Consider the following 27,633-nt stretch of genomic DNA (forward strand, 5'->3'; position numbering starts at 1 on the left):
ATCAGGGGCCACATTTTCTGTGTACACTGGATTTATACGTGTATTTAGAAGAGACTTCTTTTTAACAAATTATTCCATAAAATTGGAAACTGTCACCCCCAATTTTCTGCACAGGCGTATCTGGGACGACACTTTATGGACATGCATTATGCCATGTTTTCTGGAAGCTAGACTTAAATCCAATTCATGTCCATATAGGGTATGTCCTCCAAGTTGACCCAAGCATGCAGCCCAATACCCAGGTAATCGTCCACCAGCAGTGGTCAAAGGACGATGAGATGATTGACCCTTTAAAGGTGGATGGACCGGTCAGCATGGCGGCCAAGCCACTGCCTAGTGTCCAGTCTGAGAAGTATGCACTACAGTTAGATATCCTCTTTATAAGCTTGGCAAGATTCGACCACAGTAGTTTGAACCCATATACTTTTTGCTTAATTGCATTGAAAGCCAAAGGCTTATTTGAGTCTGTTTTCGGGATAGAACCAGTACTTGTAATCTATGGGGGGGGGGGAGAGATCAAAAGAAAGCTCAAACAATGGGGATGGATCAAATAAAATAGCTCTCAGCCTCTTTTTGTTTCCTTCTGCTTGTATATTTGATTTCTGAGTGGTATGTGTTTTATTTTTCTTCATGTATGGCCCTTTTCCATAGCTATCAGGCGAAGCATTATATGTCATTGGTTCATTCAAATCACTTCAATAAAATGTTATTTAAACAGTTTAAGTTTAACTCTGCTGTTTTATGTTCAAACACCACTTTTGCAATTATTTGCTTTTTATTAATTTAAACATCATATCAAGAGAAAACAGTGTGTGTTCTTATTGAATAAACAGTACAATACTCATCTCTGATGTGTCCAGTCAAATGTCATGTTTAACAACTACGATATGCATGGCATTCTGGTAGATTGGCTTTAAAATTTGCCAACAGGCATTAAGTTACATATTTGTTTGATTCAGTGCTGATAAAACCTGTCACGATCTAGCCCATGAGAGATCAGAACAGCGTCTTAATAACTTGAAGTGGCCGTGGGAAAGACTTGTTAACGTGAACAACAGCTTTGACTCCGACCCAGAAGCAAATAAATACACTGACAGGGAGATGTATGAAAAGTTCAAGTAAGTCTGTTGATGTTGCATTTTTTGCTACAAGTGAGTCTGTTGAAGTTGCTTTTTTGCTACAAGTGAGTATGTTGAAGTTGCTTTTTTTTTGCTACAAGAAAGTCTGTTGATGGTGTGTTCTTGCTACAAGTCAGTCTGTTAAAGTTGCTTTTTTGCTACAAGTGAGTATGTTGAAGTTGCATATTTTGCTACAAGTGAGTATGTTGAAGTTGCATATTTTGCTACAAGTGAGTCTGTTGTAGTTGCATATTTTGCTACAAGTGAGTCTGTTGTAGTTGCATATTTTGCTACAAGTGAGTCTGTTGTAGTTGCATATTTGCTACAAGTGATTATATTGATGATGCTTTTTTGCTACAAGTGAGTCTGTTGAAGTTGCTTTTTTTTGTCTGTTGATGGTGTGTTTCTTGCTACAAGTAAGTCTGTTGATGGTGTGTTTTTTGCTACAAGTAAGTCTGTTGATGGTGTGTTATTGCTACAAGTAAGTCTGTTGATGTTGCTTTCAAGCTACAAGTAAGTATTTTGATGTTGCTTTCAAGCTACAAGTAAGTATTTTGATGTTGCTTTCAAGCTACAAGTAAGTCTGTTGATGTTGCATATTTTGCTACAAGTAATTAAATGATGATGCTTTTTTGCTACAAGTGAGTCTGTTGAAGTTGCTTTTTTTTGCTACAAGTAAGTCTGTTGATGGTGTGTTTCTTGCTACAAGTAAGTCTGTTGATGGTGTAATTATTGCTACAAGAAAGTCTGTTGATGTTGCTTTCAAGCTACAAGTAAGTATTTTGATGTTGCTTTCAAGCTACAAGTAAGTCTGTTGAAGTTGCTTTTTGCTACAAGTAATTAAATTGATGATGCTTTTTTGCTATAAGTGTGTCTGTTGAAGTTGCTTTTTTGATACAAGTAATTATATTCATGATGCTTTTTTGCTACAAGTGAGTCTGTTGAAGTTGCTTTTTTTTGCTACAAGTAAGTCTGTTGATGGTGCGTTTCTTGCTACAAGTAAGTCTGTTGATGGTGTGTTTCTTGCTACAAGTAAGTCTTTTGATGTTGCTTTCAAGCTACAAATAAATCTGTTGATGTTGCTTTCAAGCTACAAGTAAGTCTGTTGATGTTGCATTTTTTGCTACAAGTAAGTCTGTTGATGGTGTGTTTCTTGCTACTGAAGAATTGGCAAATGTTCAGAAAGTCTATGTTGCTGTTTGTCATAACGTTGTTGTTTCTGTTATGGATGTCTTGGTTGCCTTATGTAGTTGTATTGAAAGTGTATTTTATTACTTTATATTAATATCTATTTAAGTTTTATTTTATACATATATTGTCATATGTGATTATCAGTTTTGTAGAAACTGTAAATAAGAGGTCCATGTATATATTTCCTATCATGCTGTCTTTATATTTCCCTACCGGTGAAACCGGAGGGGACTTATGGTTTGCGCTCTGTCAGTCTGTCCATCAGTCTGTCCGTCACACTTTTTTGGATCCTGCAATAACTTTAAAAGTTCTTCATATCTTTTCATGAAACTTAAAATATGCATAGATGGCAATATGGAGATTATGCACGTCATTTCATTGTGTTCCTACGTCAATAATTAGGGTTGCTATGGCAACAAATATAAAAAATAACAAAAGTTCTGACAATCGTGGAGTTTCACCGGTAGGGGACCCTATTGCTTGGCAATCTCTTGTTGTTGGTTGCATAGTTTTAAGAATTGCCTTATTACACGGAATTAATTTATTAATAAGCTTACAAACAAATTAAGGAGTTAAATGAAAATTATACCATTTAAAGTTTCTGAATATTAATTTATCAAGCATTCTAAACAATCTAAATTGAATTTCAGGCCTAAGCAAGTGACAAAGATTTCACGTGATACGCTTCAGCGTTTTGTGTTCGAGGATGGTTACATTGCACTCGCAAACAACAAAAATCTTGTGTTGAGCGTGTCAGAGCCAGAAGGTCGAGTTGTGGATGTGCGTCTGATGAAAAGGCGACCAGATGACATCTATCAGCAATGGCTGATGAAAGAAAATGGGTGAGGAAGATCTACTTGAAAATGAGTAGTACTCTGAAAAAACAGGGTTCAATGCATGTGCGTAAAGTATCGTCCCAGATTAGTATGTGAAGTCTGCACAGGCTTGCCATTGAAAACACTGTCAGCTTTTATGGATTTTTTGCCTTGAAAACAAGTGTTTTTAGTGTAAATCCAGTTAAGGCATGAAATGTGGTCCCTGATTATATAGCATCTTCAAACGGTGCAGCCTAATCTGTCATTACATAGATTAACCCTTTGCATGCTGGGTAATTTGTCTTCTGCTAAAATGTTGTCTGCTGAATTTCTAAAATTAGCATTTTCTTCGAGTTTTTTCAAAGAATACTATCAGAATAGCAATTAGTTTGGATCCTGATGAGACGCCACGTTCTGTGCCGTCTCATCAGGATCCAAACTGTTTGCAAATGCCTTCAAAATTCGGTTCCCGCACTGAAAGGGTTAAGTAGGGCTCAAATTAAATGTGTTTATGCCCACTTCATCTTCCGATGTGGGAGGCTTACAACTTTGGCAGGTTGGTTTGTTTGTTGTTTGTCAGCCCTTCAAAGGTTTAATCAAAATGGTGTGTTTTGTGTCACATCAAGCTTGCTATAAATTTATGCTTGCTATTCATTGTTGATACTTGTTTTTATTTACTTAATTAAATTGATCTTGACATTGATCTGCTTTTGGACTTACTCCCAATATTCAACGCTCCGGAAACCCAGATACCCTTACCTCATTTTGACCATGACATTGACCCTTTGCATGCTGGGAAATTTGTCGTCTGCTAAAATGTCGTCTGCTGAATTTATAAAATTCGCATTTTCTTTGATTTTTTTCAAAGAATACTATCAGAATAGCAAACAGTTTGGATCCTGATGAGACGCCACGTTCTGTGACGTCTCATCTGGATCCAAACTGTTTGCAAAGGCCTTAAAAATTCGGTTTCCGCATTGTAAGGGTTAACCTTATTCTGTACAAAGACTTAAGCAAATGTTTAATAAATGCAGTGCAGTATCGGACACATAAACGAATATAATTTGATTGCAGTGCCGTATGGAATAAATTGATGTACCTGACCTTAAGTGATACTTAGTTTTTATTGTTTAAATTAATGTTCACTGGATTTAGTTGGCCTTTGAGAAAAAAGAACTCTGTTTAATTTATGCACAACTGCAATTTCTTTTTCATGCTTTTTATCGTATAAAAAATGATGTTTAACAAATGAATTTGACAGAGATTTCAAGTTGATCTTTGAATTATTATCACTTGCAATTCAATATCGCTTCATAAATAACGTTAATTAACTTTTTTATTGAGAATTATTTCATTGAAATTTTCAGCGAAATTCGCCCCAGACACAGCCTTCAGACAGTTCTTACTGTCTCAATGCCGAACAACGAACCCTTTGCTGAGGATGAACAGGGTCGACCTTTGACCTTCATTGGCTGCAAAGTCATGCTGCAGACACGTCGAACCAATGAATTTGGCAAGGCACATCAGAGATGGAGATATGATGCTGAGACAGGTTTCATACACGCTTTCTACACAGATCTGCCAGACAAAGAGATTACAGCAGCAAACAAAGCTGATGTTTGCACATTCTCTATTGCAAACACCTCCAAGATTGATCAGCCTGTAAGTGCTTTGATTTCAAAATAATGTATTTGACAAAAGTTTCTTGATTTGGAAAAAATATTTTGCAAATATTGACAATTGCTTCCTAATTTGAATAAAAAAATAATAACTTAACCTATTTCAAAATATTTTGTATGGTGGGAAATGGTTTATTCAATGTAAGGGATCTATGAACAGTATTTCCTGATTGTTTTCTGCAATACTAGTATAATCACACTTTTCATTATGGTTTGGATGTTTTCTGCAATACTAGTATAATCACACTTTTCATTATGGTTTGGATGTTTTCTGCAATACTAGTATAATCACACTTTTCATTATGGTTTGGATGTTTTCTGCAATACTAGTATAATCACACTTTTCATTATGGTTTGGATGTTTTCTGCAATACTAGTATAATCACACTTTTCATTATGGTTTGGATGTTTTTTGCAATACTAGTATAATCACACTTTTCATATGGTTTGGATGTTTTTGGCAATACTAGTATAATCACACTTTTCATTATGGTTTGGATGTTTTCTGCAATACTAGGTTAATCACACTTTTGATTGTGGTTTTGATATTTTCTGAAACTCTAGGTTAATCACGCTTTTGATTATGGTTTGGATCATTTGACTGGCTGCTTTGCCTCTTGATATTTTGTCTCAGAACCTCTCTGTAAAAAAGTATTTGATATGACACCTCATTACTACCACTTCATGCCTTCTTTGTTTTATTTGAAGGGTTATGTGGCTCTGATCCCCGTTCTGACACCTCCAGACCGCACGGCCTTCAAGCAGATCCGTGTATGTGTGTCCTGCGCGCGAGCCATGCGGGGCAGATACAAGCTCATAAGGCTGCCTGAGAACACGCCGTTCTCATGTGCGATGGGCAACGGTGAGTAGTCTGATATGAACTGGGCAAGAATTTTATTGTCCCCTACCGGTGAAACCGGAGGGGACTTATGGTTTGCACTCCGTCTGTCTGTCTGTCAGTCTGTCTGTCAGTCAGTCCGTCACACTTTTCTGGATCCTGCGATAACTTTTAAAGTTCTTCATATTTTTTCATGAAACTTGAAACATGGATAGATGGCAATATGGAGATTATGCACCTCATTTTATTTTGTTCCTACGTCAAAAATTCTGGTTGCTATGGCAACAAATATAAAATATAATAAAAAATACTGACAATGGTGGAGTTTCACCGGTAGGGGACCATATTGCTTGGCAATCTCTTGTTACATATATAACTATTGATTCTTTGGACTGTAGAAGAAATAATGAAAGTATAATGCTATACTAAATTGGATTAAATATAGAATAGAGGGTTGGTGAATCTAGGTATCATGTGTGATCAGACGTGGTAGAAAAACACTTCAAAACGTTGTGTTGGTTTCCATGTATGTCCATTACTATAGACTTGTTGCAAAAATTGTGTGCAATCATTTGCATACAATCTTCAACATGATAAAAAAATTGTAAGACGTGTGTGCTTTTATTATTTTGAATAATGAACGTGAGCATAAACTCCAACTTAAAAATATTCCACATGATGAAAAAAATCGGTATTATTTTGGGCTGTTTTTATTATGCCCCTGAAGGAGGGCATATAGTGATCGCACTGTCCGTCCGTCTGTCTGTCCATCTGTCCATCACACTTAGCGTTTAGGTTTCGAAAAATGCTCATAACTGCTATGTCGCTTCAGATGTAACATTCATATTTGGTATGCATGTGTATATGGACAAGGCCTTTCCATACCCACACAAATTTTAACCCTTTTGACCTTGAACTTATGGTCCGCGATCAGGTTTTGAAAAATGCGTTTAGGTTTTGAAAAATGCTCATAACTTCTATCAAAGCTTTTATCGAAGGCATATGTCATAATATGGAGACAGCTCTTGTTTTGATTAACCTACATGGGCACCTTTTTTGTCTCTGATTTCAGCGAAGGGTCTGAAGTTGCCACAAGTGGGAAGCTTCCGTGTGCTCAATGGGAAGGTGGACCTCTCAACGCACGAATACGAGCTCACCCTGCAGGAGTGGGAGGAGAAGCTACGCAAACTGCACGAGGCCACCAGTGCACGAGTGATCAACAAGGAGATCAATGTGGCGCGCACCGTGCGCACCATTAAAGTGCAGGCGTACAAGAATGGCGAGGGGCGGCTGCGGCCAGGGGAGATAATCTGCGGGTCCAGTGTCATTGGGGTGAGTGGTCTGGTGTGTTTGCAGATGAATTTGCGGAAATAAGATGATGATTACTATGTTTTGAATGTATATTGTGTAACTGTTGGGGGTGTAATTCAGAGTACTATTTGTTCCTGTTTGCCCTAGATATGTCTCAAAGTGTATAATTAAAGAACAAAGCAAATGGTACATGTATGTTTATGAATAAAAAGTAAAGATTCTACATATATTAATGAGATTCAAGTGTGAAATGTGTTTTAAAATTCCAGTATCCTTCACAATTGCTTTAGACTCAAACCAGACTTAGACTCTCATACTTTTGAAACATAATTAACAAGCTTGCATTCATGGAACAATATGATAGCTGTCTGGCTTAGTATTTTTGCTTGAGAACAAAAAATGTTTCAGTTCCACCTTTAAAAATATGGTTATTCAAACAAGCCAAAGTCATCATTAACAAGTGCAGGTCTTACTAACAGTGAAGTCATGCTTTTTGAAAATGTGACTTTCTTTTCTTTGTTTAAAGCAAAAGATAAGTTTGATTCATTTTTGCACCGCAATGCACAAATAAATCATGGCTATGCTATTAAATCCCTACTTTTGACTCTCCAGATTCTGAGCCAGTGCACGACGCGGCTGGGACTAAACCAGGCAGCTGTGCGTATGTTCACAGAGGATGGCACCACAATCGTTGAGGTGGAGGACATAGTGGACTGGGCTGTAGACAACTACCAGGCCATGTGGGTGCACCAGGTGGAGAGGATGGAGCAGGGGAAAACTGGTGAGTAGGAATAATGTTGATTAGTTGATTTGAGTCCTGCTCTGGAAAAAAAGGGCTTTGCATAAAGTGTTTTCCCAGATTAGCCTTTGCATTATCCAAGGTTTATGTTTTTGTCTCCATTTCAATGAGGATGTATATTAAGTCCCCATATAGATAAGTATGTATGATAAGTCCAGTAAGTTTTTGTATCCGTATATATATTGATGTATGTTTTTGTCTCCATATAGATGTGGGTGTATGTTTTTGTTTTCATATAGATGAGGATGTATGTTATTGTCTCCATATTTATGCAGATGTATGTTTTTATCTCCATATAGATGAGGATGTATGTGTTTGTCTCCATATAGATGAGGATGTATATTTTATCTCCATATAGATTAGGATGTTTGTTTTTGTTTCCATATAGATGAGAATGTGTGTTTTGTTTCCTTATAGATGAGGATGTATGTTTTTGTCTCCACACAGATGAGGTTACTGTATATGTTTTTTCTCAATATAGAAGAGGTTGGTTTTTTGTATGTCCACATTAATAAAGATGTATGTTTTTATCTCCATATAGATGAGGATGTTTTTTTCCCATATACTAGTAGATGATGATGCTGTTTTTTCCATATAGATGAGGATGTTTTTTATGCTCCCCAAAATAAAGCATATAGTCACCGCTTCGTCTGTCCGTGCGTGTGTGCGTCTGTCTGTCTGTCTGTCTGTCCGTCCGTTCACAATTTTTGTCCGGGCTATTTCTCAGCAACTAATGACCGGAATTCAATGAAACTTTATGGGAAGCTTCACTACCAAGTGGAGATGTGCATATTATCAGCGGGTTCTGGTAGGATGATTTTTCACAGAGTTATGGCCCTTTGAAATTTTCTATAAAAAAAATTCTTGTCCCCCCCCCCAACTACTGTGTCCTCAAGACGTTTCCTTTTATCTGAATTTAAAGTGCAATATTGTGACAAAAAAAACTTTGGGGAGCATCACCCGTCTCCGACGGTTTCTTGTTTCCATATAGATGAGGATGTTTTTGTCTCCATATAGATGAGGGTGTTTTTTCGTTTCCATATAGATCAGAATGTATGTTTTGTTTCCTTATAGATGAGGATGTATGTTTTGTTTCCTTATAGATGAGGACATTGAGCAGAGGGGTGAGGGTGAAGGACAGGAAGGAGACACAGAGGATGGACAGGAGAAAGCTGGTAGATACCACAACTTCTTGATTAATACTGGACACAGCATCCTGTTTCACAATTATAAATTATAGACTTTTCTACACTTTTCATTTATATTTAAATGTTAAGTAATGCAATCCAAGTTTTGCTCTGGAATATCACATGTTTTGCAGTTTAATGATCATGTTGCCTTTAACAATAGCTGTGGATGTTTTGACTACTTTTTGCAATCCCTGGATTAGTTTTTTTTATTAAACTTTTCATTCCTGATGCGAGGTTGTTTTGCCTCTTTGGTTTTTAAGTTTATACTGATTGTTTTAGCTTAAATATGTTGAAATTCTTGGGCTTAAGTTGTTTTTTCTGAAGAACTAGCCCTTGTCTGTTGACCTTTTCATTGCTCACCTTGTTAAGCCTGATTGCCACATTGGGGGCTTGCAATATATGTTCTATACTTCAAAGGGTGGAGATTAGGCCTAAAGGTGGAAGAAGCCAACTCAAGTCATACAATTTAACTTTAAAATAAAAAATAAGGCCATTCCCCAGTTGCATGCATGACTGCTGTACCTTGTGTGCCCTAATATCCAAGCTCTTGTCAACACAATTAGTACGGTCTCTTTTAAACCTAAGGCTACACTGATTAGCCTATGCTAGCAGCTGGACTCCATCATTACTGCTGACACAATTGAAGCTGTTTTAATATATAGTTGGTTTGCTTCCAGAAACTGATTCAAATGAGGCAGGTAAGGCAAGAAAGCGTCGAGAGTACCTGCTGGCCAAGTACCCACCCCCACCGACGGAGGTGATACTACGCTATCCCATAGAGGTGTGGGTTTCTAGTGGGAAACCATTTGTACCACCTGAAGGTGAGTTGAACAGAAAAATATGATAATTAGCAACATTATTTAATCTTACATTTCACAATTTATTTTCAGACACACATGAAGTAGGACATTGTAAGCATTTAATTGTCAATATTTTATGGACACTTTACATCAAGGGATTTATTTGTAATTTTTGTATATTGGGCACACAATTTTTGCCCTGATATTAAAATATAGTTTTCATCAAAACAGCTAGATATTTTTCTGAATTTTAACCTTTTTTGGGTTTAGTTTCACCCATAATGTTTGGAATTATTCTGTAAAATTTAAGTACACTTTTGCAATGAAAGAAGACAACATGATTTGTTCCTTTATGAATTGTCTTTGTATGTTATTGCAGTGGTTGAGTCAAAGGTTGAGAACCGCAAGAAGAAGCGAGCATTCAGATCTGCTGTGTCCTTGGAGCTGGATATTGAGAAACACATCTTGAGAAGCATGAAAGGTGAATAACCCTATCCGAGAAGAAAAGTGAAAATTGCTATATGCAACTAGCATAAAACCAGAACAGCCGATTTGCAGTCTGTTCTGGTTTTATGCTGTTTGCTGCTGATCAATATCTTAAGGTTGGAAATAAAGCCTTTAAAACTTGAATCTATAAAATAAGGTCTTTAATTTAATTGGATTTTCTTAGGATCTACTAACAGGTCAAAATGCGTTGCTGAGTGGTAAAGGGATATATACTGGGGGACATATTGTTTTTGCTCTGTCTCTTGATTTGTTTGTTGGTTTGTTGGTTTGCGTTAAACTTTAACATTTGCCATAACTTTGCAATATTGAAGATAGAAACTTCATATTTGGCATGCATGTGTATCTCATGGAGCTGCACATTTTGAGTGGTGAATGGTGAAAGGTCAAGGTCAACCTTGAAGGTCAAAGTTCAAATATATGGGTCAATATCGTCCAACTTGATTATTTGACATAGCTTTTGCAATATTGAAGATAGCAACTTCATATTGGGCATGCATGCACGTGTATCTCATGGAGCTGCATATTTTGAGTGGTGCAAGGTGAAGGTCAAGGTAATCCTTCAAGGTCAAAAGTCAAATATATGGGTCAAAATCGTCAAACATTAACATTTGCCATAACTTTTGCAATATTGAAGATAGCATCTTAATATTTGGCATGCATGTGTATCTCATGGAGCTGCATATTTTGAGTGGTAAAATGTCAAAGTCATCCTTCAAGGTCAAAGGTCATATATATGGGGGGGACATTGTGTTTCACAAACACATCTTGTTCATCCCTGCTGTACACATAGCTAAGTTATTTTCCTTTGAAAAAAACTACTAATCATGTTTGACAAAGCGTCATGTAAACTGTTGAGTTGTTTACCCGTAGGTCGCCGTCTGGATGAGTTGAGCCCGGGGGAGTACAAGGGCACGAAGAATTCTCAGAAGCCCGTCGTGGTGGAAGGTCACTGGGAGGAGCCGACACCTGAGGAACAGGAGAAACATGACACTGTGCATAAATTACAGGTCAGCATGTGTTTGATGGCCCGAGAGTGTCAGTGAAATAACATAATATGGCTTTGGTATTGTTTAGCTTAGCAGAAGTACAAAAAGTTGTAATCTGGCACTCAATTTCTTTGGAACAAAAATCATCTAATCTGATTGTACAAAAAATGATGAATTTTTTTATGTACACACTGTAGTTTTCAGTGTTGGTTGGATGATTATCCTTAATACTGTGTATACTTTTGATTTTTAGCTCACCTGAGCACAACGTGCTCATGGTGAGCTTTTGTGATCGCCTTTTGTCCGTCGTCCGTTGTGCGGCGTCAACATTTGACTTGTTAACTCTCTTGAGGCCACATTTATTGTCCAATCTTCATGAAATTTGGTCAGAAGATTAGTCTCAATGATTTCTTGGATGAGTTCAAAAATGGTTACGTTTGCTTGAAAAACATGGCTGCCAAGGGGCGGGGCATTTTTCCTTATATGGCTATATATGGCTATAGTAAAATCTTGTTAACACTCTAGAGGCCACATTTATTTTCCGATCTTCATGAAACTTGCTCAGATGATTTGTCCCAATGATATCTTGGATGAGTTAAAAAATGGTAACCTTGGCTTGAAAAACATAGCTGCCAAGGGGCGGGGCATTTTTCCTTATATGGCTATATATGGCTGTAGTAAAATCTTGTTAACTTTCTAGTTTGCTCAATGTTCATGAAATTTGGTCAGAACATTAGTTTCCTGTGTAGTAAAGTTTGGTTTTATTATGTCAATATTATGTGACATTAACTGTATTATGTAATTTTTCATAACACAGAATTTTCATAGTTTACATAACTGTTTTAGTCATTAACACTTATGATAAGCCTTTCAACTAAGAGATAACTGAAAGAAAGACAACATGTACATGATTTTGCAGTATTTATGCAGTATTTTTCTTCCTTGTTTAACCTGGTTCAGTAATCTATTTTTAGTTCTGCTCTGGAATTAGGGAAGATATTGATCATTGATAAATGCACTGTTCTGAGAGAAAATTGACTACTCTGACATTGATCTCTTCTGAACTGTATAAAATAAGCTGTTTTGGCTGATTAAAACACCTCTTAATGCTTTCTTGAAAAGTTAACAGCTCTTGAAAAAGGTTGGAATTTTGAAATAATTAAACTCTAAATTATTTTTAACACCAGCATCAAGACATTTTGGCATTATTTTCTAAATTATTCTTTTTATTTAGATTATTTCTATTTGGCATTTTCTAAATTAGAAAGACTCTATTCTATTTCAATAACTTTAGTAAATTTCTCTTATTTTTACATTTGATTCACTGAAGTTTCCTAATCTCCATAAATATTGTTCTTTAGATTAAATTAGACCTATTTTGTAAGGTAGATTTTTGAAGCACTTTCTAGACTAACAGTAACTTATATTTATATCAGTTTTTTGACAGATTTTGAACTTCTTTTTACATTCATTAAGGTATTTGCTGTATGTTGTTCATTTTTGTAACAATACTTAGATTCTTTAGACTTGGCTTGTACCTGTTCTAAATTTTCTGTCATTGTTCTTCATTTTCCGAGTTCTTGGAATAAAAATTATTTATTTTTGTTAAAGCTGCCTTGGTTTTCACATATAAATACATTCTTTGAGTGTATTTAGGCGTCCCTGACTGAACGCCTTTAGTTAATTGAATTACAACCAGTCAGTATAGTCATCCTGACCGGAAATAAGAGTTCCTCAAATAAATATTTCCGCATTACATAAGTGCTCACAAAGTTACATAACTTATAACCGTCCTGTGACCGGTTCATTTTCGTAAGCGAAGGAGACTGCACTACCACACCTGGATAGGACAGTTTGGTTTGATAATTGTTTGGATCGGTAAAAAAAACATGGTCGCCAGGGGGGGGGGTCCTTTTCCTTATATTTATATAGTAAAAAAGCTTGTGAAGACTCTAGAAGTCACATGTTTTGCCTAATCATCATGAAATTTTGTCAAAACATTAGTTATGTGGATGTCTCGGACGAGTTTAAAAATGGTCATGATCAGTGAAAAAACATGGCCGCCAGGGAGTGGGGAAGTATTCTTTATATGTATATAGTGACAACATGTGAACAGTCTAGAAGACACATTTTTTTCCCAATCTTCATGAAATTTGGACATATCTTGGAAGAGTTAAAAAAATGGTTCAGGTCTGTTAAAAAAACATGGCCGCCAAGGGGCCTTTGTTGTTCATTCTTCATGATACTTGGTTAGAACATTTTTTCCATTGATATCTTGGGATGCAAAGAATAGGTCATTTCTTTTTATCTCAGGTGAGCGACTTTGGGCCTTTCAGGCCCTCTTGTTTGTTAACATCAAACAATTCATACTTAAAACCATCCAACCAAGGTTGAAGTTTTGCTTTATAAGTTTTAATACTTTAAATACTTTTAAACCTGTTAAATTTTAAGGTTAGTACCAGGGACAATAGCCCCCATGACTCTATAATTTTACAAATATGCCTTTTTATATACTTTCAATGCTGCTTTACTGTCTGTGTCAGGGAGACACCCACATAAGTCTTGATTTTTATTTTGTAAAATGTCCTTAAGTAAGACATTGTGGTTAAAGTTTTTCTGTAAGGCCAGTAGCATTTATACTTATATGAAAGGTTTTACTTAAAGGGACTGTCAACCACGACGACGAAGAAAAGAAAAGTTACAAAATACCGTATACTGGTATATTACATTACTTAAAAAAAGTTGTTAAGTTTTCCTATTTTCAGTATATTAGGTAATAAATTTTACTGGGTATATCTACCAGGTAACTACCAGTTAACTATAAATAACGCTAATAGATTTATTAACATCGTCACGTGGTAAACCCAGGAATGCATATTGTACATGCTTAGTGAATTGTATATATTTTATTTATAAAATGATCAATCTACATGCGTTGTTTATAGTGTGTATATCGTTATGTCACCTATTTGCGCGATGTACGTGATTTAACATCGCGAAATTTTATTACGGAATATACTGAAAATATGAACTTTTTTCAAGTAATGTGTTATACCAGTCGTGATATTTTAATAGCTTAATTACGTTACCTGATATCATATGCTATTTACTCCGATAGGATCGTAATTTATCCGGAATTTTTCGTCCGAGGAATCCCACACTTTTTGAGAAACCCGTCAGGTAGGTCAGAGCGGTCACATTAGTGCCGTGTAGCCGCACAACCAAAACGGGACATTACCCAGAATTCACTCTTATTCCGGATGGCGATATACAAAGGCCGACATTTTGTTATAAACTTAATTGTTGCTTCTGTTTCGCTGGATTCTTCTGTTTAACAGAATAGAGAAGTTTTTGTATTGCGTTAAAACATTCTCCGTATATATATCCGTGTATTTCTGTATCGTTTTGTGTATTTGTTTGTTTGTTCAAGGCAAAGTATGCCTCAAACACGTGGCTCATGTGGACACACAAAGGCAGCATGGGACAACCATGGTAGCTGCCTGTCGTGTGCAGGATGTACCCAGGATAACTGCTGCCATTTCTGTGAGCATTGGTCTGCAGATACCTGGGCCATTAAGCGTCGACCCTTCAAGAATCGTGGACGCAACAAGAATAGTTCAGATCAAAGAAGGGAAAGTTCCGTGTGTCGGGACTTTTCACCACACGATCTTGACCATACTACACCAGTAGCTGCCAGGCATCGGTCCCTACCCCGTGACGACACCGGACAAAATTTGCCCGGTCCGTTCATCGGGAATGACCAGTTGAATGACTCGGCATCAGATCAACGTAGGAAAAGTTCCGTGTGTCTGGACTTTTCACCACACGATCTTGACCATATGCCACCAGTAGCTGCCAGGCATCAGTCCCTACCCCGTGACGACACCGGACAAAATTTGCCCGGTCCGTTCATCGGGAATGACCAGTTGACCGGTCCGGAGTCTTCACCCGTCACCGGGCACCGGTCACCTGTCAACATTGACCGGTCCGGTCACCGGTCATGCTATGTCCGGTCACCGGTCAACCAGTCACCGGTCATTGACCGGTCCGGTCACCGGTCATGCTGTGACCGGTCCGGTCACCGGTCATGCTGTGACCGGTCCGGTCACCGGTCATGCTGTGACCGGTCCGGTCACCGGTCATTGACCGGTCCGGTCACCGGTCATGTAATGACCGATCCGGTCACCGGGTTTCGGTCTGTGCCACAGACCGTTCCGGTCACCGTAGATGTTGACACTACCTTGTCAGTACTCCACAAAGGTAGACGCAGCCGCGTTTCTACTGTGAGTCACAGACGTAAACGTGTAGTGTCTGATGTTTCCGACTACTCCTCCATCTCGGGCTCGTCGTCGTATGACTCATCGTCTACTTCAAATAGCCCTCATCATTACCGGAGGGGACGTCGTTCACGCTCACCGAGTGATTCTCGGCGTAGATTGCCTCGTAAAGAGCGATCATGCCAGCGCTCGGGGAGACGTTCGATCAGGAAACATCATTCCCAGCGCCGCCGAACAGTGTCTCGGCGTCGCAGGGATAAGGGACAAAGACCTTCCTCTATTAGGCGCTCTCGGACTCCTAGGTCCCCTAGTCGATCCTTCTCTGAGGAATCTATTGACACCCTTCCACGTGTGTCGGCCTCTATGTTGGCCTCAACACACACTTCAGCCGTTCCTACAACCACTGAGCATAACTTGTATTCAAACACTAGTTTGCATACATATCAGGCTCAAGGTACAGGGGTTAATCTAACCACTTCGGCTGCGTTTTCAGCCCCACGGTTCTCTTCCACATTGCATAGAAGTATACCCCGGGCTGCCGCTACACCATCAAATCCCAATACTTTGTGGATCCAACAGTCGCTGGGAATCTTTGTCCCTTTTTCGACTGATCCTTTACCAGCGACCTCTGGTATTCAAAGTGAGTCTGCTGACTTGATCTCTGAGAGACCTAACTCACCAGCTATATCTTTGATGGTGCCGGAAAACGATTCTCTCATGATAGAAGCGAATAAATCTTTTATTCCTTCTCCTATATCCACCGGTTTCAATCAATCCAATGCTCCCGCAGATGGTTCCATTGAGGCAGGTTCGGAGTCTCATGAGGCCGAACTTTATTATTTGGCCTCCATCAATCAGGTATACGAACTTATGTTCAATACCTTAGATGAGGACTTCTGCCCCCGCCCTTCCTTGTCTCTCACAGGATCTGCAGTTACCGTTACAGAACAGGTAGCACGCAGACGAGAGCCCGGCAGAATAAGTAAGGCTACTTCCCGAGTGGATCTACGCCTTCCTATTGGCTCTTCCACAATGGCTGTTTTCCAGTCACTTGAACCAGCCAATAAGCCTTCGCCATCTCCATGGAAAGCCCCTAAGGAGCTGACGGAGCCTAAACAGATGGACGGCGGGAAAAGTTATAAGGCCCCGGTACCAGATCCTGCTACCGGTTTGGACCTTTCCAAACTTCCGGTTCCTGATGCTGACATTAGTAAGCTGTCACTTACAATGCCTTCATCATCTACCCATACATCAGTCCCTCTTTCCCTGTTGGAAAATTGGGAGCTGAGAGAACGCCGTTCCATAGGTCTGGCTAACCAGCTAGATCTCATGGCAGCCACAGCCTTAGACTTGGTTTGGGAGCTCTCTGATTCAATCCCAGAGGAGCTCCGGGCCTTGTTGATACATCTTTCACGTTCTACGCAGTGTTTATCTCACAATGCTGCGTCTTCTATGTCTGAGATGTTAAGGCTTCGGAGAGACCTCATCCTCTCTTCCTTGCCCAATAATTTCCTTTTGGAAACAGGCGTAAACTCCCTTCGAACTGCTCCACTAACAGCAGTCTCTTTTCGAAGGGAGGATACAGTCGGCACTTACTGCTGATCGTGAAGATCAGATACATGCCTCCTTAGCTAGGAGCAACTCTGGCCAGCGCCCTGTGGTTTTTAAGCGCCCTGCTTCTAAGCCCCCAGGAGCCCCACCGGCCAAGAACGCTTAAAGGGACAGTTTCCCTACTAAGCGTCCGTCTGCTCCACGTCAGCCCACTAATAGGCCTCCTTTTCAAAACAGAACAACTTCCTATCGGAAGCCTTCTGTAAAACAAAATTGGAGTAAGGGCAAACCCAATGCGGACAAGAAGTCATTTAATCCTTCTTCCGGCAAGGGTGGACCTCCTAAAGGTCAGCCCTAGGTCATACCCCTTTCTACCGCCACAACCTCTGATGCCGGAGGTACCAGTCGGGGCCAGACTTATGCACTTCGCAAATCGATGGCTCCAAATAACTTCGGACGCGTGGGTTCATTCTCTTGTCACACAAGGCCTCACTTTTCAATTCGAAAAAAGGCCCCCACTCTCTCGCGTCCCAATAGATCTGGTATCTCCGCATCCACAACTTCCAGACTCCATTCTCGGACTCCTGGAAAAACAGGCGGTAGAAAGGGTTCACGACCCTTGTTCTCCAGGATTTTACAGTCGCCTTTTCCTTGTTCAAAAGAAAAGCGGCTCCTGGAGACCAGTCATAGACTTAAAAGTGTTCAACACGTTTCTAGTCAAACCTACTTTCAAGATGGAGACTCCTGCCTTCATTCGGCGCTCCATCAAACCCATGCAATGGGGGGTTTCCTTGGACCTGGAAGATGCATACTTCCATGTTCCTATCCATCCCAACTACCGGAAGTACCTGCGCTTCTCCTTTCGAGGCCAGGTCTACCAGTTTCGAGCGATGCCCTTTGGATTGGCCACGGCTCCACGAGTTTTCACCAAACTCATGGCCGCAGTGAGCGCACACCTCCGATTACACGGGGTTCAACTGCTTTCGACGATTGGCTCTTACACCAGCTCGATCGTCAACTGCTTCTGCTACACCTAGAGTTCTCTTGGAAGGAGCTCCTCTCTTTAGGACTCCTTCTCAATGTAGCCAAGTCAGACCTCATTCCCTCTCAGGATTTCATATTCGTGGGAATGAATTTTCTGACCCACATCAATCGGGTCAGGGTCTCACCGCAACGTATATCAGACCTCCTTTTGAAGGTCAGATGGGTGCTGTCCCAATCTCATATCACAGCTCAAGATTTCCTCTCACTCAACGGTATCCTGAGCTCTGTAGCAGACTTCGTGCAGTTGGGACGTCTCTTCCTACGTCCTCTTCAGCACTTTCTCTCAGCTCGATGGAAATGGTCTCCAGACAATCTGCTTACACAGATTCCCATCCTTCCGTCCTTAGTCCCCCACCTTCAATGGTGGCTAGACGAGGAGACCCTGTTGGCAGGAGTACCGCTTCTTCCCCCGCAACCGTCTTTACATCTCATAACGGATACGAGCATGGAAGGTTGGGGCGCTCACCTGGAACCCCGCAGCCTGACATTATCAGGATTGTGGTCTCCTCAGGAGTCTCTCCTGCACATAAACAATCTCGAAATGCGAGCAGTCTTTCTAGCTGTTTCTCAATTCCAATCACATCTTTGGGACTCCTGTGTGATGGTATCGACAGACAACACATCAGTCGTGGCTTACATCCAGAAACAGGGTGGGACACACTCTCACTCCCTGTATCTGGAAACAATGAAATTACTTGTTCTTTGCAAGAGCCTAAACGTCTCTCTCTTGTCCAAACACATACCAGGTCGTCTCAACGCCCTGGCGGACGGTTTGTCTCGCAAACACCAGTTACTTCCATCGGAGTGGACACTTCATCAGGAAGTGGCCAATCAGATATTCCTCACATTTGGTTATCCACTAGTCGACCTGTTTGCGACCAGAGACAACCACAGACTTCCTCTGTATGTGAGTCCAGTGTACGAACCAGCAGCGCGGGCGGTAGACGCGCTTTCGTTCGATTGGGATCAACTGGACGCTTACGCTTATCCCCCACCCATTCTAATTCCCCAAATCTTAGGGAAAATCAGGGTGAGCTCTTGCCGGATCCTCCTGATAGCCCCTTGGTGGCCCAGGAGATCCTGGTTCAACGACCTTCTCGGTCTCCTGTGCGAATTTCCCAGGGAACTCCCGCACAGGTCAGATCTCCTATCTCAGAGAGGCAGACTTCACATGGATCCAGACATGTTCCACTTACACGTCTGGCCGTTATCAGGCAATCCCTGCAGAAGAAACGCTTTTCTGTCAGGGCTTCAACGCTCGTTGCCTCTGCAAGGAGAAAGTCCACCAGAGCAGTCTATGATGCTCGCTGGAAACTCTTCTCTAATTGGTGTGTTCTAGGGAAAATTGATCCCCTCAATCCCTCTGCTAGACGCATAGCGGATTTTCTAATCTATCTCTTTGATGATAAGAAACTTTCTCTTAGCTCCATCAAAGGATACAGATCTGTGCTTTCGCATACCTTGGCTTTTCGTAAGTCATCACAAGTCTGTGCTGACCCAGCCATTTCGGAACTTATCCGAGCCATGGAACTTAAACGTCCTGTGTCTCGTTCTCTTACCCCCAAATGGGATTTGGCTTGTGTTCTTGGATCGCTTATTAAAGCTCCCTATGAACCCCTTAATCATGCTTCTTTACAGTTCCTAACCTGGAAGACCGTTTTCCTTCTTACCATGGCTTCATCCAAATGTAGAAGTGAAATTCATGCTCTTTCTATCGAAGAAAGCTATCTTCGTTTTGATTCCTCCGATGGCTCTGTCACCTTGTTGTGTCAGCCAGGATTCCTTGCTAAAAATCAACTCCCCTCTATGGCTTCTAAACCCTTCAAGGTCCCAAGTCTTTCTAGAACTTGTGGTAATGAAGATGAAGATAGACTCCTCTGCCCTGTCAGGTCTTTGAAGTTCTATCTTAGTAGAGTTAAGTCTATTCGAGGTTCTCGTAAGAGACTCTTCATTCCCTTAAAAGGGGGGGGGGGCGATGTGTCTGCGGCTTCTATTTCCCGTTGGGTAGCCTCGACTATAAAAAGGGCTTATTCATCTCTTTCTTCAAGGGATTCTTCCCTTTTTAAGATTAGACCGCATGAATTACGAGCAATGTCGGCTTCGTGGGCATATATTAATCATACCCCACTCTCTGACGTGCTTCAAGCTGCTTTCTGGAGGAATCGGACTACTTTTTCATCTTTTTATCTTCGTTCTCTGGAGTGCCAACAGGACAACTTGTATTTGTTGGGCCCCCTTGTGGTTGCACAAACGGTAGTGTCTTCTACGGCATAGGTATATTACGCTTATCCGTGAATTAAGTTAATACCGTAATAACGAAGATTAGCTGAGAACCCGAGATATGGGTTCCGCTGTGATGGGGAGATTTTCGCGAACCTTCCCGCCTCAGCTGCAAATTCAGCATATGATATCAGGTAACGTAATTAAGCTATTAAAACAAATTTTTCTAGTAAAATTCATTTTAATTAGTAATTACTTACCTGATATCGGTAAGTCCCACCTCCCACCCCGCTCTTCGTCTAATATTTCATATTTTTTATTGGAATAAGAGTGGATTCTGGGTAATGTCCCGTTTTGGTTGTGCGGCTACACGGCACTAATGTGACCGCTCTGACCTACCTGACGGGTTTCTCAAAAAGTGTGGGATTCCTCGGAAGAAAAATTCCGGATAAATTACGATCCTATCAGAGTAAATAGCATATGATATCAGGTAAGTAATTACTAATTAAAATGAATTTTACTAGAAAAATTTGTTTTAATCAATATAAACTAATAATTGTACAAAAACACGGTATTTCACAACTTTTCTTTTCTAAGTCTACGTGGTTGACAGTCCCTTTAAAGCTTAATGTTAAATAATTGCTAAAGTACAATAGAGGATCAGATTTGTCTAAAGGACTTAAGGGTAATGGCTTTATAGTTGCTTGTGTTATGTCCCCTACTGTGAATATGAGTTTGCATTTGATTTGCAGGAGCATCTTGCGGAGGTGAAAATGAATCAGAAAGAGAAGACAGTCCCACTCGTGCTGAATATGAACAAGTCCCTCTACAAGCAGCCTGATACGGTAAGAATTGCACAATGTTCAAAGAGTTAACCTTTTACCACTTAGATACATATTTTCACGCATTAGTATTCCTATATAAATTTAAATTTAATTAAAGACCTTTCTGACTAGATTCAAGTATGTAAGCCTTCATATCCAAACCTTAGATACTGATGAATGGCAACCAGCATAAACCCTGAACAGACTGCAAGTTACTCGCAGGCTGTTCTGGTTTTATGCTGTTTGCACATAGCCATTTCCACTTTGCTTCTGAGTGGGAAAGGGTTAAATGAAGCTGAACATATCTGAGTGCAATTTATATTCTTTATTGAATACCCATGTTTGATAATGAGAACATTAGTACTTACTAGTACTGGTTTATGTAGATTAATGTATTTAATACAGTTACCATATGCATATCCACCTTTAAAGTACCCATAATGTTTTACAAAAGTTTACATTAGAGATCATTCTTTAATTGGAAAATTGCCCCCAAAATTTTTGTGTCATACTAAAGTTAGAGGAAATGGGGTTGGAGAAACCAGTTTACATAGCTATTTTTAACCCTTAGAGGCTAAATAGCGAATTGTGGGAAAAATCAAGTTGTTATAGTGTGGTCCACATGTGTATTTTTCAAATCTTTGGCAAAGATGAGACATTAACAAACTTGAGACTTGAGATCCAAACAATGTGCCTGATTATATTGCTCCACAAAATTTGATGGTAACAAAATTGAATGAAACCAAAGCAGTACATTTTACCACAAATTTAAAGAAATTCTTAAGCCCATCTATTCAAAATATTTTAAGTTTTTCATTTGTTTCATTTCTAGAAACGTATCCAGGCATACCCAAATGGCGAGTCAGTCGAGCGGGCGACTTACATCTGGGGTGACACCTTCCAGCAGCTTCTAGACAGCGCCACCTTCAGGCTAAACCTTTGGCAACCTGCCAGGAGATTTTTCACGCTCGAGGGAAATGAGGTATAGCAGTTAGTTACATGGTGGCTTCTCAAAAAAAATGAGACAATTTTAATTAACGCTTTTCAGTTAGATATGGCTTGTTAGCCAGTTTAAAGGAAAGCTATTTGCAATACTTTAAATGTTGCATTTCAAAAAACATTTCAATCAATTAACAAATTCTCACATCTTCATGAGCATTTAATGAAGCGAGTTTTAAATTAAATGTCAATTTGGTCACCTCACTTATCTCTATTCTTTATGTATGTTTGAATTTCACATTCTAATTTCTGACGTTGCCTCTAAACGGACTGTGATGAGAAAAAATGTACACTGTGAAAGGTTCAGTCATAAACAACTGTTGTGGAACATAAAACTTGCATTCAACAACTAGAAGGGACATCTCTGGTAAGCTTGATGTCAAGTCTGAAATAGCATAAAACAACATCACCATGAAAGTCAGACACCTTCTTCAGGAAAACATGTTTTAAGTTATCTAGCTTTTATTCCTCCCCATGTTTTACAAATTTGTATATTTATTCTTAACCTATATTTCAACTTGTAAGTTTACAAAATAGTTCCTTTAAGAATTGTTTGAACTTACCTGAAATTGATATATTACAGGTATTTGCTGTAAAAGAGGCAGATACAATCCATGTATAACATTTGTTTCCTTGCACCAGGTGACCAAGTTTTCGGACATCCAGAAGGACGAAGTGCTCTGCGTGTCGACAGGTAAACCGTTCAAGCAGAGCGTGACCAGTCGTCTGGATGTAGAGGTGAAGGCCAACTGGTCCCGCGCACACAAACAGTACGGTCCCACTGCCACAGACGTACACGTGGTGGCACCGTCCAACCCCAATGTGAATGTAAGCAGCATAGTATTGTTTAGCCTTGCTCTGGGAAAAGGGGGTTTAATGCAGTCAGTAAATTGTCGTCCCGGATAAACGGAGGTGTCTTCTTAGCAAAAATCCAGTTTAGGCAGAAAGTGTGATCCCTGATGAGCCTGTGCTTATTGTGGGATAGGTTCCCAACCAGCCACATAACTTGTGTGGTGATTTGTCATTCAATTACGTTTTTGGCCATTCTTTGCCTTACCTGTGCTTCTAAAAGGGCAGTTGTCATATACTGGTGTAAGTATATGGATTAGTGTTGATAATCCAGCTAATCCAGGGTTAATGAGAGTGGTATCCAACTGCCTTGATATGACTGAAATACTGTTTTAAAAGTGATGACAATCCTAACAAAAAAAGTAGTTTTTTGTCATGTGTAGCGTGAATTTTTTTTCCTCCAAATATCAAATTAAAAGTTTGTGCGCGTTATACATTGATACAAAGCTATCATGGCTGCTAAATTGCGAAAAATTCATTTTCTAATCGTACATTTTCATTATAGCCTCCATTTTTAGCTTGGCTGTTTTCGGAGAAAACCCAAGGTATTGTCATAGCCAGCGTGTTGTGTCGTGTCCTTCGTTGTGTCTTCCGCCATCCGCGTAGTGCTAAAACCTTAACATTTTGTCAAGGTTTTGAACATAGGCTCTAAAATCAAAGTGCTTCCACCTACAACTTTGAAACTTCATATGTAGCTGTACCTTGATGAGTTCTACACGCCACACCCACATTTGGGTCACAAGGTCAAAGGTCAAGGTCACTGTGACCTCTAAAAAAAAATATTCTGACAAGCTTTCATTTCTTCAAAAATGCACCTGCAGCCGAGCGTGGCATCAGTTACGCCGTGTTCTTGTTTATTCCTGAAATCAACATCCTATAATCTTACTGACTAAACAAAAAGTAAATATTTTTTATTATAACCGTATTTGGTTAGGCACAATAGAATTGATCGCTTTCAGCTTAGAAAGCCTTAGTGAGTTTTCTCAAAGAACTTGATGTCTTCAAAAAGATCTTGAGTATACACTCCTAGTTTGGATCCAACCTGATATTTGTTTGTTCCTACCTCTTGACATCATATCCTCTACATGCTCATAAATTGGCATAGTGATAAATGTGAAATGTCCATCATTGTCAAATGATTTGTATTTCACATTATTTAGTGATGTTAATAATTTGTCATCTTCAATAATCAACTTTACACTTATAAATGTTAATGTCAAAATTTTACTGATTCACATTAATTTATTTTTTTATATTTTATATTGATATATGTTATAAATGAGTTTGCTTAATGGTAACTGTAAATGCATACTTTTCCTTCCCAATAATACGCACATGCTGAGTAAACTTCTGTTAAATCAGTTGTTATATAGAAGTTACGCATGTTAATAACACAAAACATTGTTTTAGGTGGACCCTTTTGGACCCCCAGCCCTTGCGCTGCCACTAACTAATGGGGACAGGTCTGCAAACCCCTTGAAACCAATTACAGACAAGACCACATCTGCCAAGGCATTTTAAAGGGGCAGAAATTGGTGCAGAAATGTCTTCACCTCTCAAGTAAAATGGAAATCTAATGGGAGAGAACTGGTCAGTCCAGAAAACAACATATAAAAGGGAGAGATTTGACAAAATCACAACACATGTAATATGATATGATTTTGACCATCCACATGGTTCATAATGAAGTCAATGGATCTGAATTTTAAAGTTGTGGGAATGTAGTTCAAAATAATGATGACATGCATGTGATGTTTATGGACAATGTGATTTTTACATTTAATTGTCTTTTTAACATATTTTGAATTGACAATTATGTTAACTTACATTAGTTTAGAATGTATTTTTACATGCCGCACATAGATTAGAAGATGTGTGCTTGCAGTGGAATTGCAACTTTTGGTGCTTGGCATTTTGCATTTTGAGTTTGGAAGGATTGTGATAAATCTTGCATCAAGACGCTGTTTTCAGTAGCATATAATGTAGAGTCTTCTAATTGTGTTAAAATTAAATATTTGTGGAGGCATAAGTTTGGGCATATTTGTTGGATCTTAATTTTGTGGACTTTGCTATAAAGTCTAAAATGAGACTTCAGAGAAAAAACAAGTTGAACATTTCATTTTAATGTGGAGCAGAACAAAATTAGTGTCAGATAGCTAATATTGGTTTTGCAGTATGTGTGATTTTTACGGTAATAGAATGAAGTTATTTTTTCTATAGATTATTTTCACACAATCTGACAATTGATTCACAAGTGTATGTTTTGCATTTACTCATCCTGTGTTCTATGCTGACTTTCCTAAGCTAAGCGCATTACATGTTCCTTAAAACTGTGGTTAACTGTGATATACATGTGTACTTTTGTTGCTATGAACTTGAACAGTCTATCATTCTTCACAATTGTCAAAAAAAAGCACTGTTTTGAATGTTTCATGAAAACTCAATTTTTTTTCGTATTCAATATGAGATGATTTCATACATTCAGTTTTTTTTAAATATGTACATGAACTATGTAATTGTTGCTTTACTTGTTTTTATCAATAGTAAATGATTAATTGGCACATTTTTTGTTTTAATGCTCCATAATATATAATACTATGTGTATAACTTTGAACACATTTTATTATATGCCGTCATTTTAATTACACTATCTGTGATAATTGCCTCGTTGCATGTCTTTCAAGTTAAGAATCGAGTGTTACCATTGTGATGTCCATTGCCCATTAACATTTATTTGAAAAAAAAATCAAATTATAAGAATCCTAACTGTCTCTTTTGTGAACTAATTAAACTTCCTTTCTTCTAGTCCTCTATATATGAGACCAAGCAATGAAATGCAACTATTCCATGTTAATTGGAATTTAATGTTTTTTATCTGTAAGTATATAAGTAGGAGTACTTTATGCTCATTTATATGTACTTGTTTTTGTTGAACAAACTTTTTAATTGATATATAATTGGTTAAAATCTAATTTTCAGTTCTTTATGAATCTTTTTTTTCCATTATGCATTCCCAAAGATTGTTTATTTCACTAGCTTTTTTAAATCAGAATTAAATTTATATGTACTGCTTTGCCTTGTTAGGGACCTTTTAATGCATGTTTTTAGAGATCTTGTATTTATTTATTAATTTTATTTACAATAATGTCAGGACACTATATTTAACCAGACAACCATAATCAGTAGATTTATCCAATATTGTTGGGAATGGCCGAAAGGGTAATAGAGTTTATTTAATTTTATTATTGTTGCTTCTTTTAGCTACTTGATCAGTTGTTGCAACTGCGATTGAAGGAAGCAACATTTTGTGTATCGATTTTATCGTGATTTTATTTATAGTAGTAAATTATTGCTGTATGTACAATATTTAGTGTTCACTCATTAACGCAGAATATACATAGATTTATGTAAATTTGGTAAAGTTAATAAATTATATTTTTATCGACCTGGCGTGTTATTCCAGAAGCATCTTAAGTTAATTTTTATTTTTATCCTTAAATTGGGAATTTTTCTTAAGTGTTTCATTTCATATTGCAATAGTTAGGCATTGAAAATTACATCAAAATAACATCAGTATGTCAAAGTTATTTTTATATACACCAAAAAAACATGCATGTCTTTATTTAGTAGAGAAATACAAAACATTGAAATTTTGAACTTAAGTGAAAATATTTAAGAAATGACTTAAGATGTTTCTGGAATAGAACCTCTGTTGTATTTATGTGAACTAAACATATCTGCTTAGTTATTGTCGCAGTAGTCATGCGCAGACAGTAGATGTTGTACAATTGAATGCATGGAAGTATCGTGCAGATTGTAATGCATCATTCAAGGGCTAAGATTTTGACAACACTTAAACAAAGAGGGTCAATGCAAAATGAAATCGTATTTTTTTTTAATTTCATGGTTTATACAAATTAATAAAATTGTCACCAATTACTTGTGTACATATCGGCTCTGATGTCTATTTTCAAGCCTATTTTATCAATGTGGTATTCAAGGAACATCCGTCCATTTATTTCAAGTATTTTGTTCTCAACAGAAAACCTTTTGTTATGCTATTTTTCATTTATTTGTGATTTATTCATGATAAGCAATGTATTTATTTCTTGTTTTCATTTTACATCCTTATATATGTTGGCAGATTCAGACCTGAATCAGAATTCACATTGTATTGTGGGAAAACATTACATTGCTGAACACTCATTGGATACTAGTATACGAATTTGTGCCTGTTGATAGAATGCTTTTGTATATTTTGACAAACGTGAATGCAGGACACTTAATTGGACAAATTTACATGTTTTGCACTTTTGTTTACGTTTTATAAAATATTATTCTTAAATGACTACGCTCATTTAATTAGTACTCTTGTAGACTTTCAATTTTATTGTAGTAATAAAACCATTGAAAGCATGCACCCTGTGTTTTTATTTTATGAGTGGGCAAGTATTATGTCCCCTTCTGTGTTGGTGTATGTGTGGGAGGGGATGTAAACCACAAACGCCAGTCTTGAGGAAATCGAATCGACTCTCATGTAAATTTGTACCGAAGCTTTCTTTTCAACAAGCATGCATGTATTCCATGTGCAATGCGAAATTATATTAAGCTGTAATGGCAGCTGCTTTTCCTCTC

General features: G+C 38.4%; 1 protein-coding gene across 1 annotated transcript in view; it reads left to right on the forward strand.

Moving 5' to 3' along the window:
* Positions 1 to 27,416, forward strand: part of LOC127835868 (doublecortin domain-containing protein 1-like) — a 45,846-nt gene extending 18,430 nt beyond the window's left edge. The window contains exons 17-31 of the mRNA XM_052362296.1: positions 199 to 352; positions 960 to 1,118; positions 2,960 to 3,151; positions 4,492 to 4,786; positions 5,512 to 5,665; positions 6,714 to 6,973; positions 7,565 to 7,733; positions 8,855 to 8,926; positions 9,619 to 9,762; positions 10,121 to 10,222; positions 11,119 to 11,255; positions 21,079 to 21,171; positions 21,983 to 22,132; positions 22,792 to 22,977; positions 24,409 to 27,416. Of these exons, the coding sequence (XP_052218256.1) occupies positions 199 to 352; positions 960 to 1,118; positions 2,960 to 3,151; positions 4,492 to 4,786; positions 5,512 to 5,665; positions 6,714 to 6,973; positions 7,565 to 7,733; positions 8,855 to 8,926; positions 9,619 to 9,762; positions 10,121 to 10,222; positions 11,119 to 11,255; positions 21,079 to 21,171; positions 21,983 to 22,132; positions 22,792 to 22,977; positions 24,409 to 24,519 (2,378 nt within the window). The 3' untranslated portion in view covers positions 24,520 to 27,416. The remainder of the gene's footprint in view (positions 1 to 198; positions 353 to 959; positions 1,119 to 2,959; positions 3,152 to 4,491; positions 4,787 to 5,511; positions 5,666 to 6,713; positions 6,974 to 7,564; positions 7,734 to 8,854; positions 8,927 to 9,618; positions 9,763 to 10,120; positions 10,223 to 11,118; positions 11,256 to 21,078; positions 21,172 to 21,982; positions 22,133 to 22,791; positions 22,978 to 24,408) is intronic.
* Positions 27,417 to 27,633: the final 217 nt, after the last annotated feature.

This window comes from Dreissena polymorpha, chromosome 1, assembly GCF_020536995.1.
Source record: "Dreissena polymorpha isolate Duluth1 chromosome 1, UMN_Dpol_1.0, whole genome shotgun sequence".
NCBI classification, from domain to species: Eukaryota; Metazoa; Mollusca; class Bivalvia; order Myida; family Dreissenidae; genus Dreissena; species Dreissena polymorpha.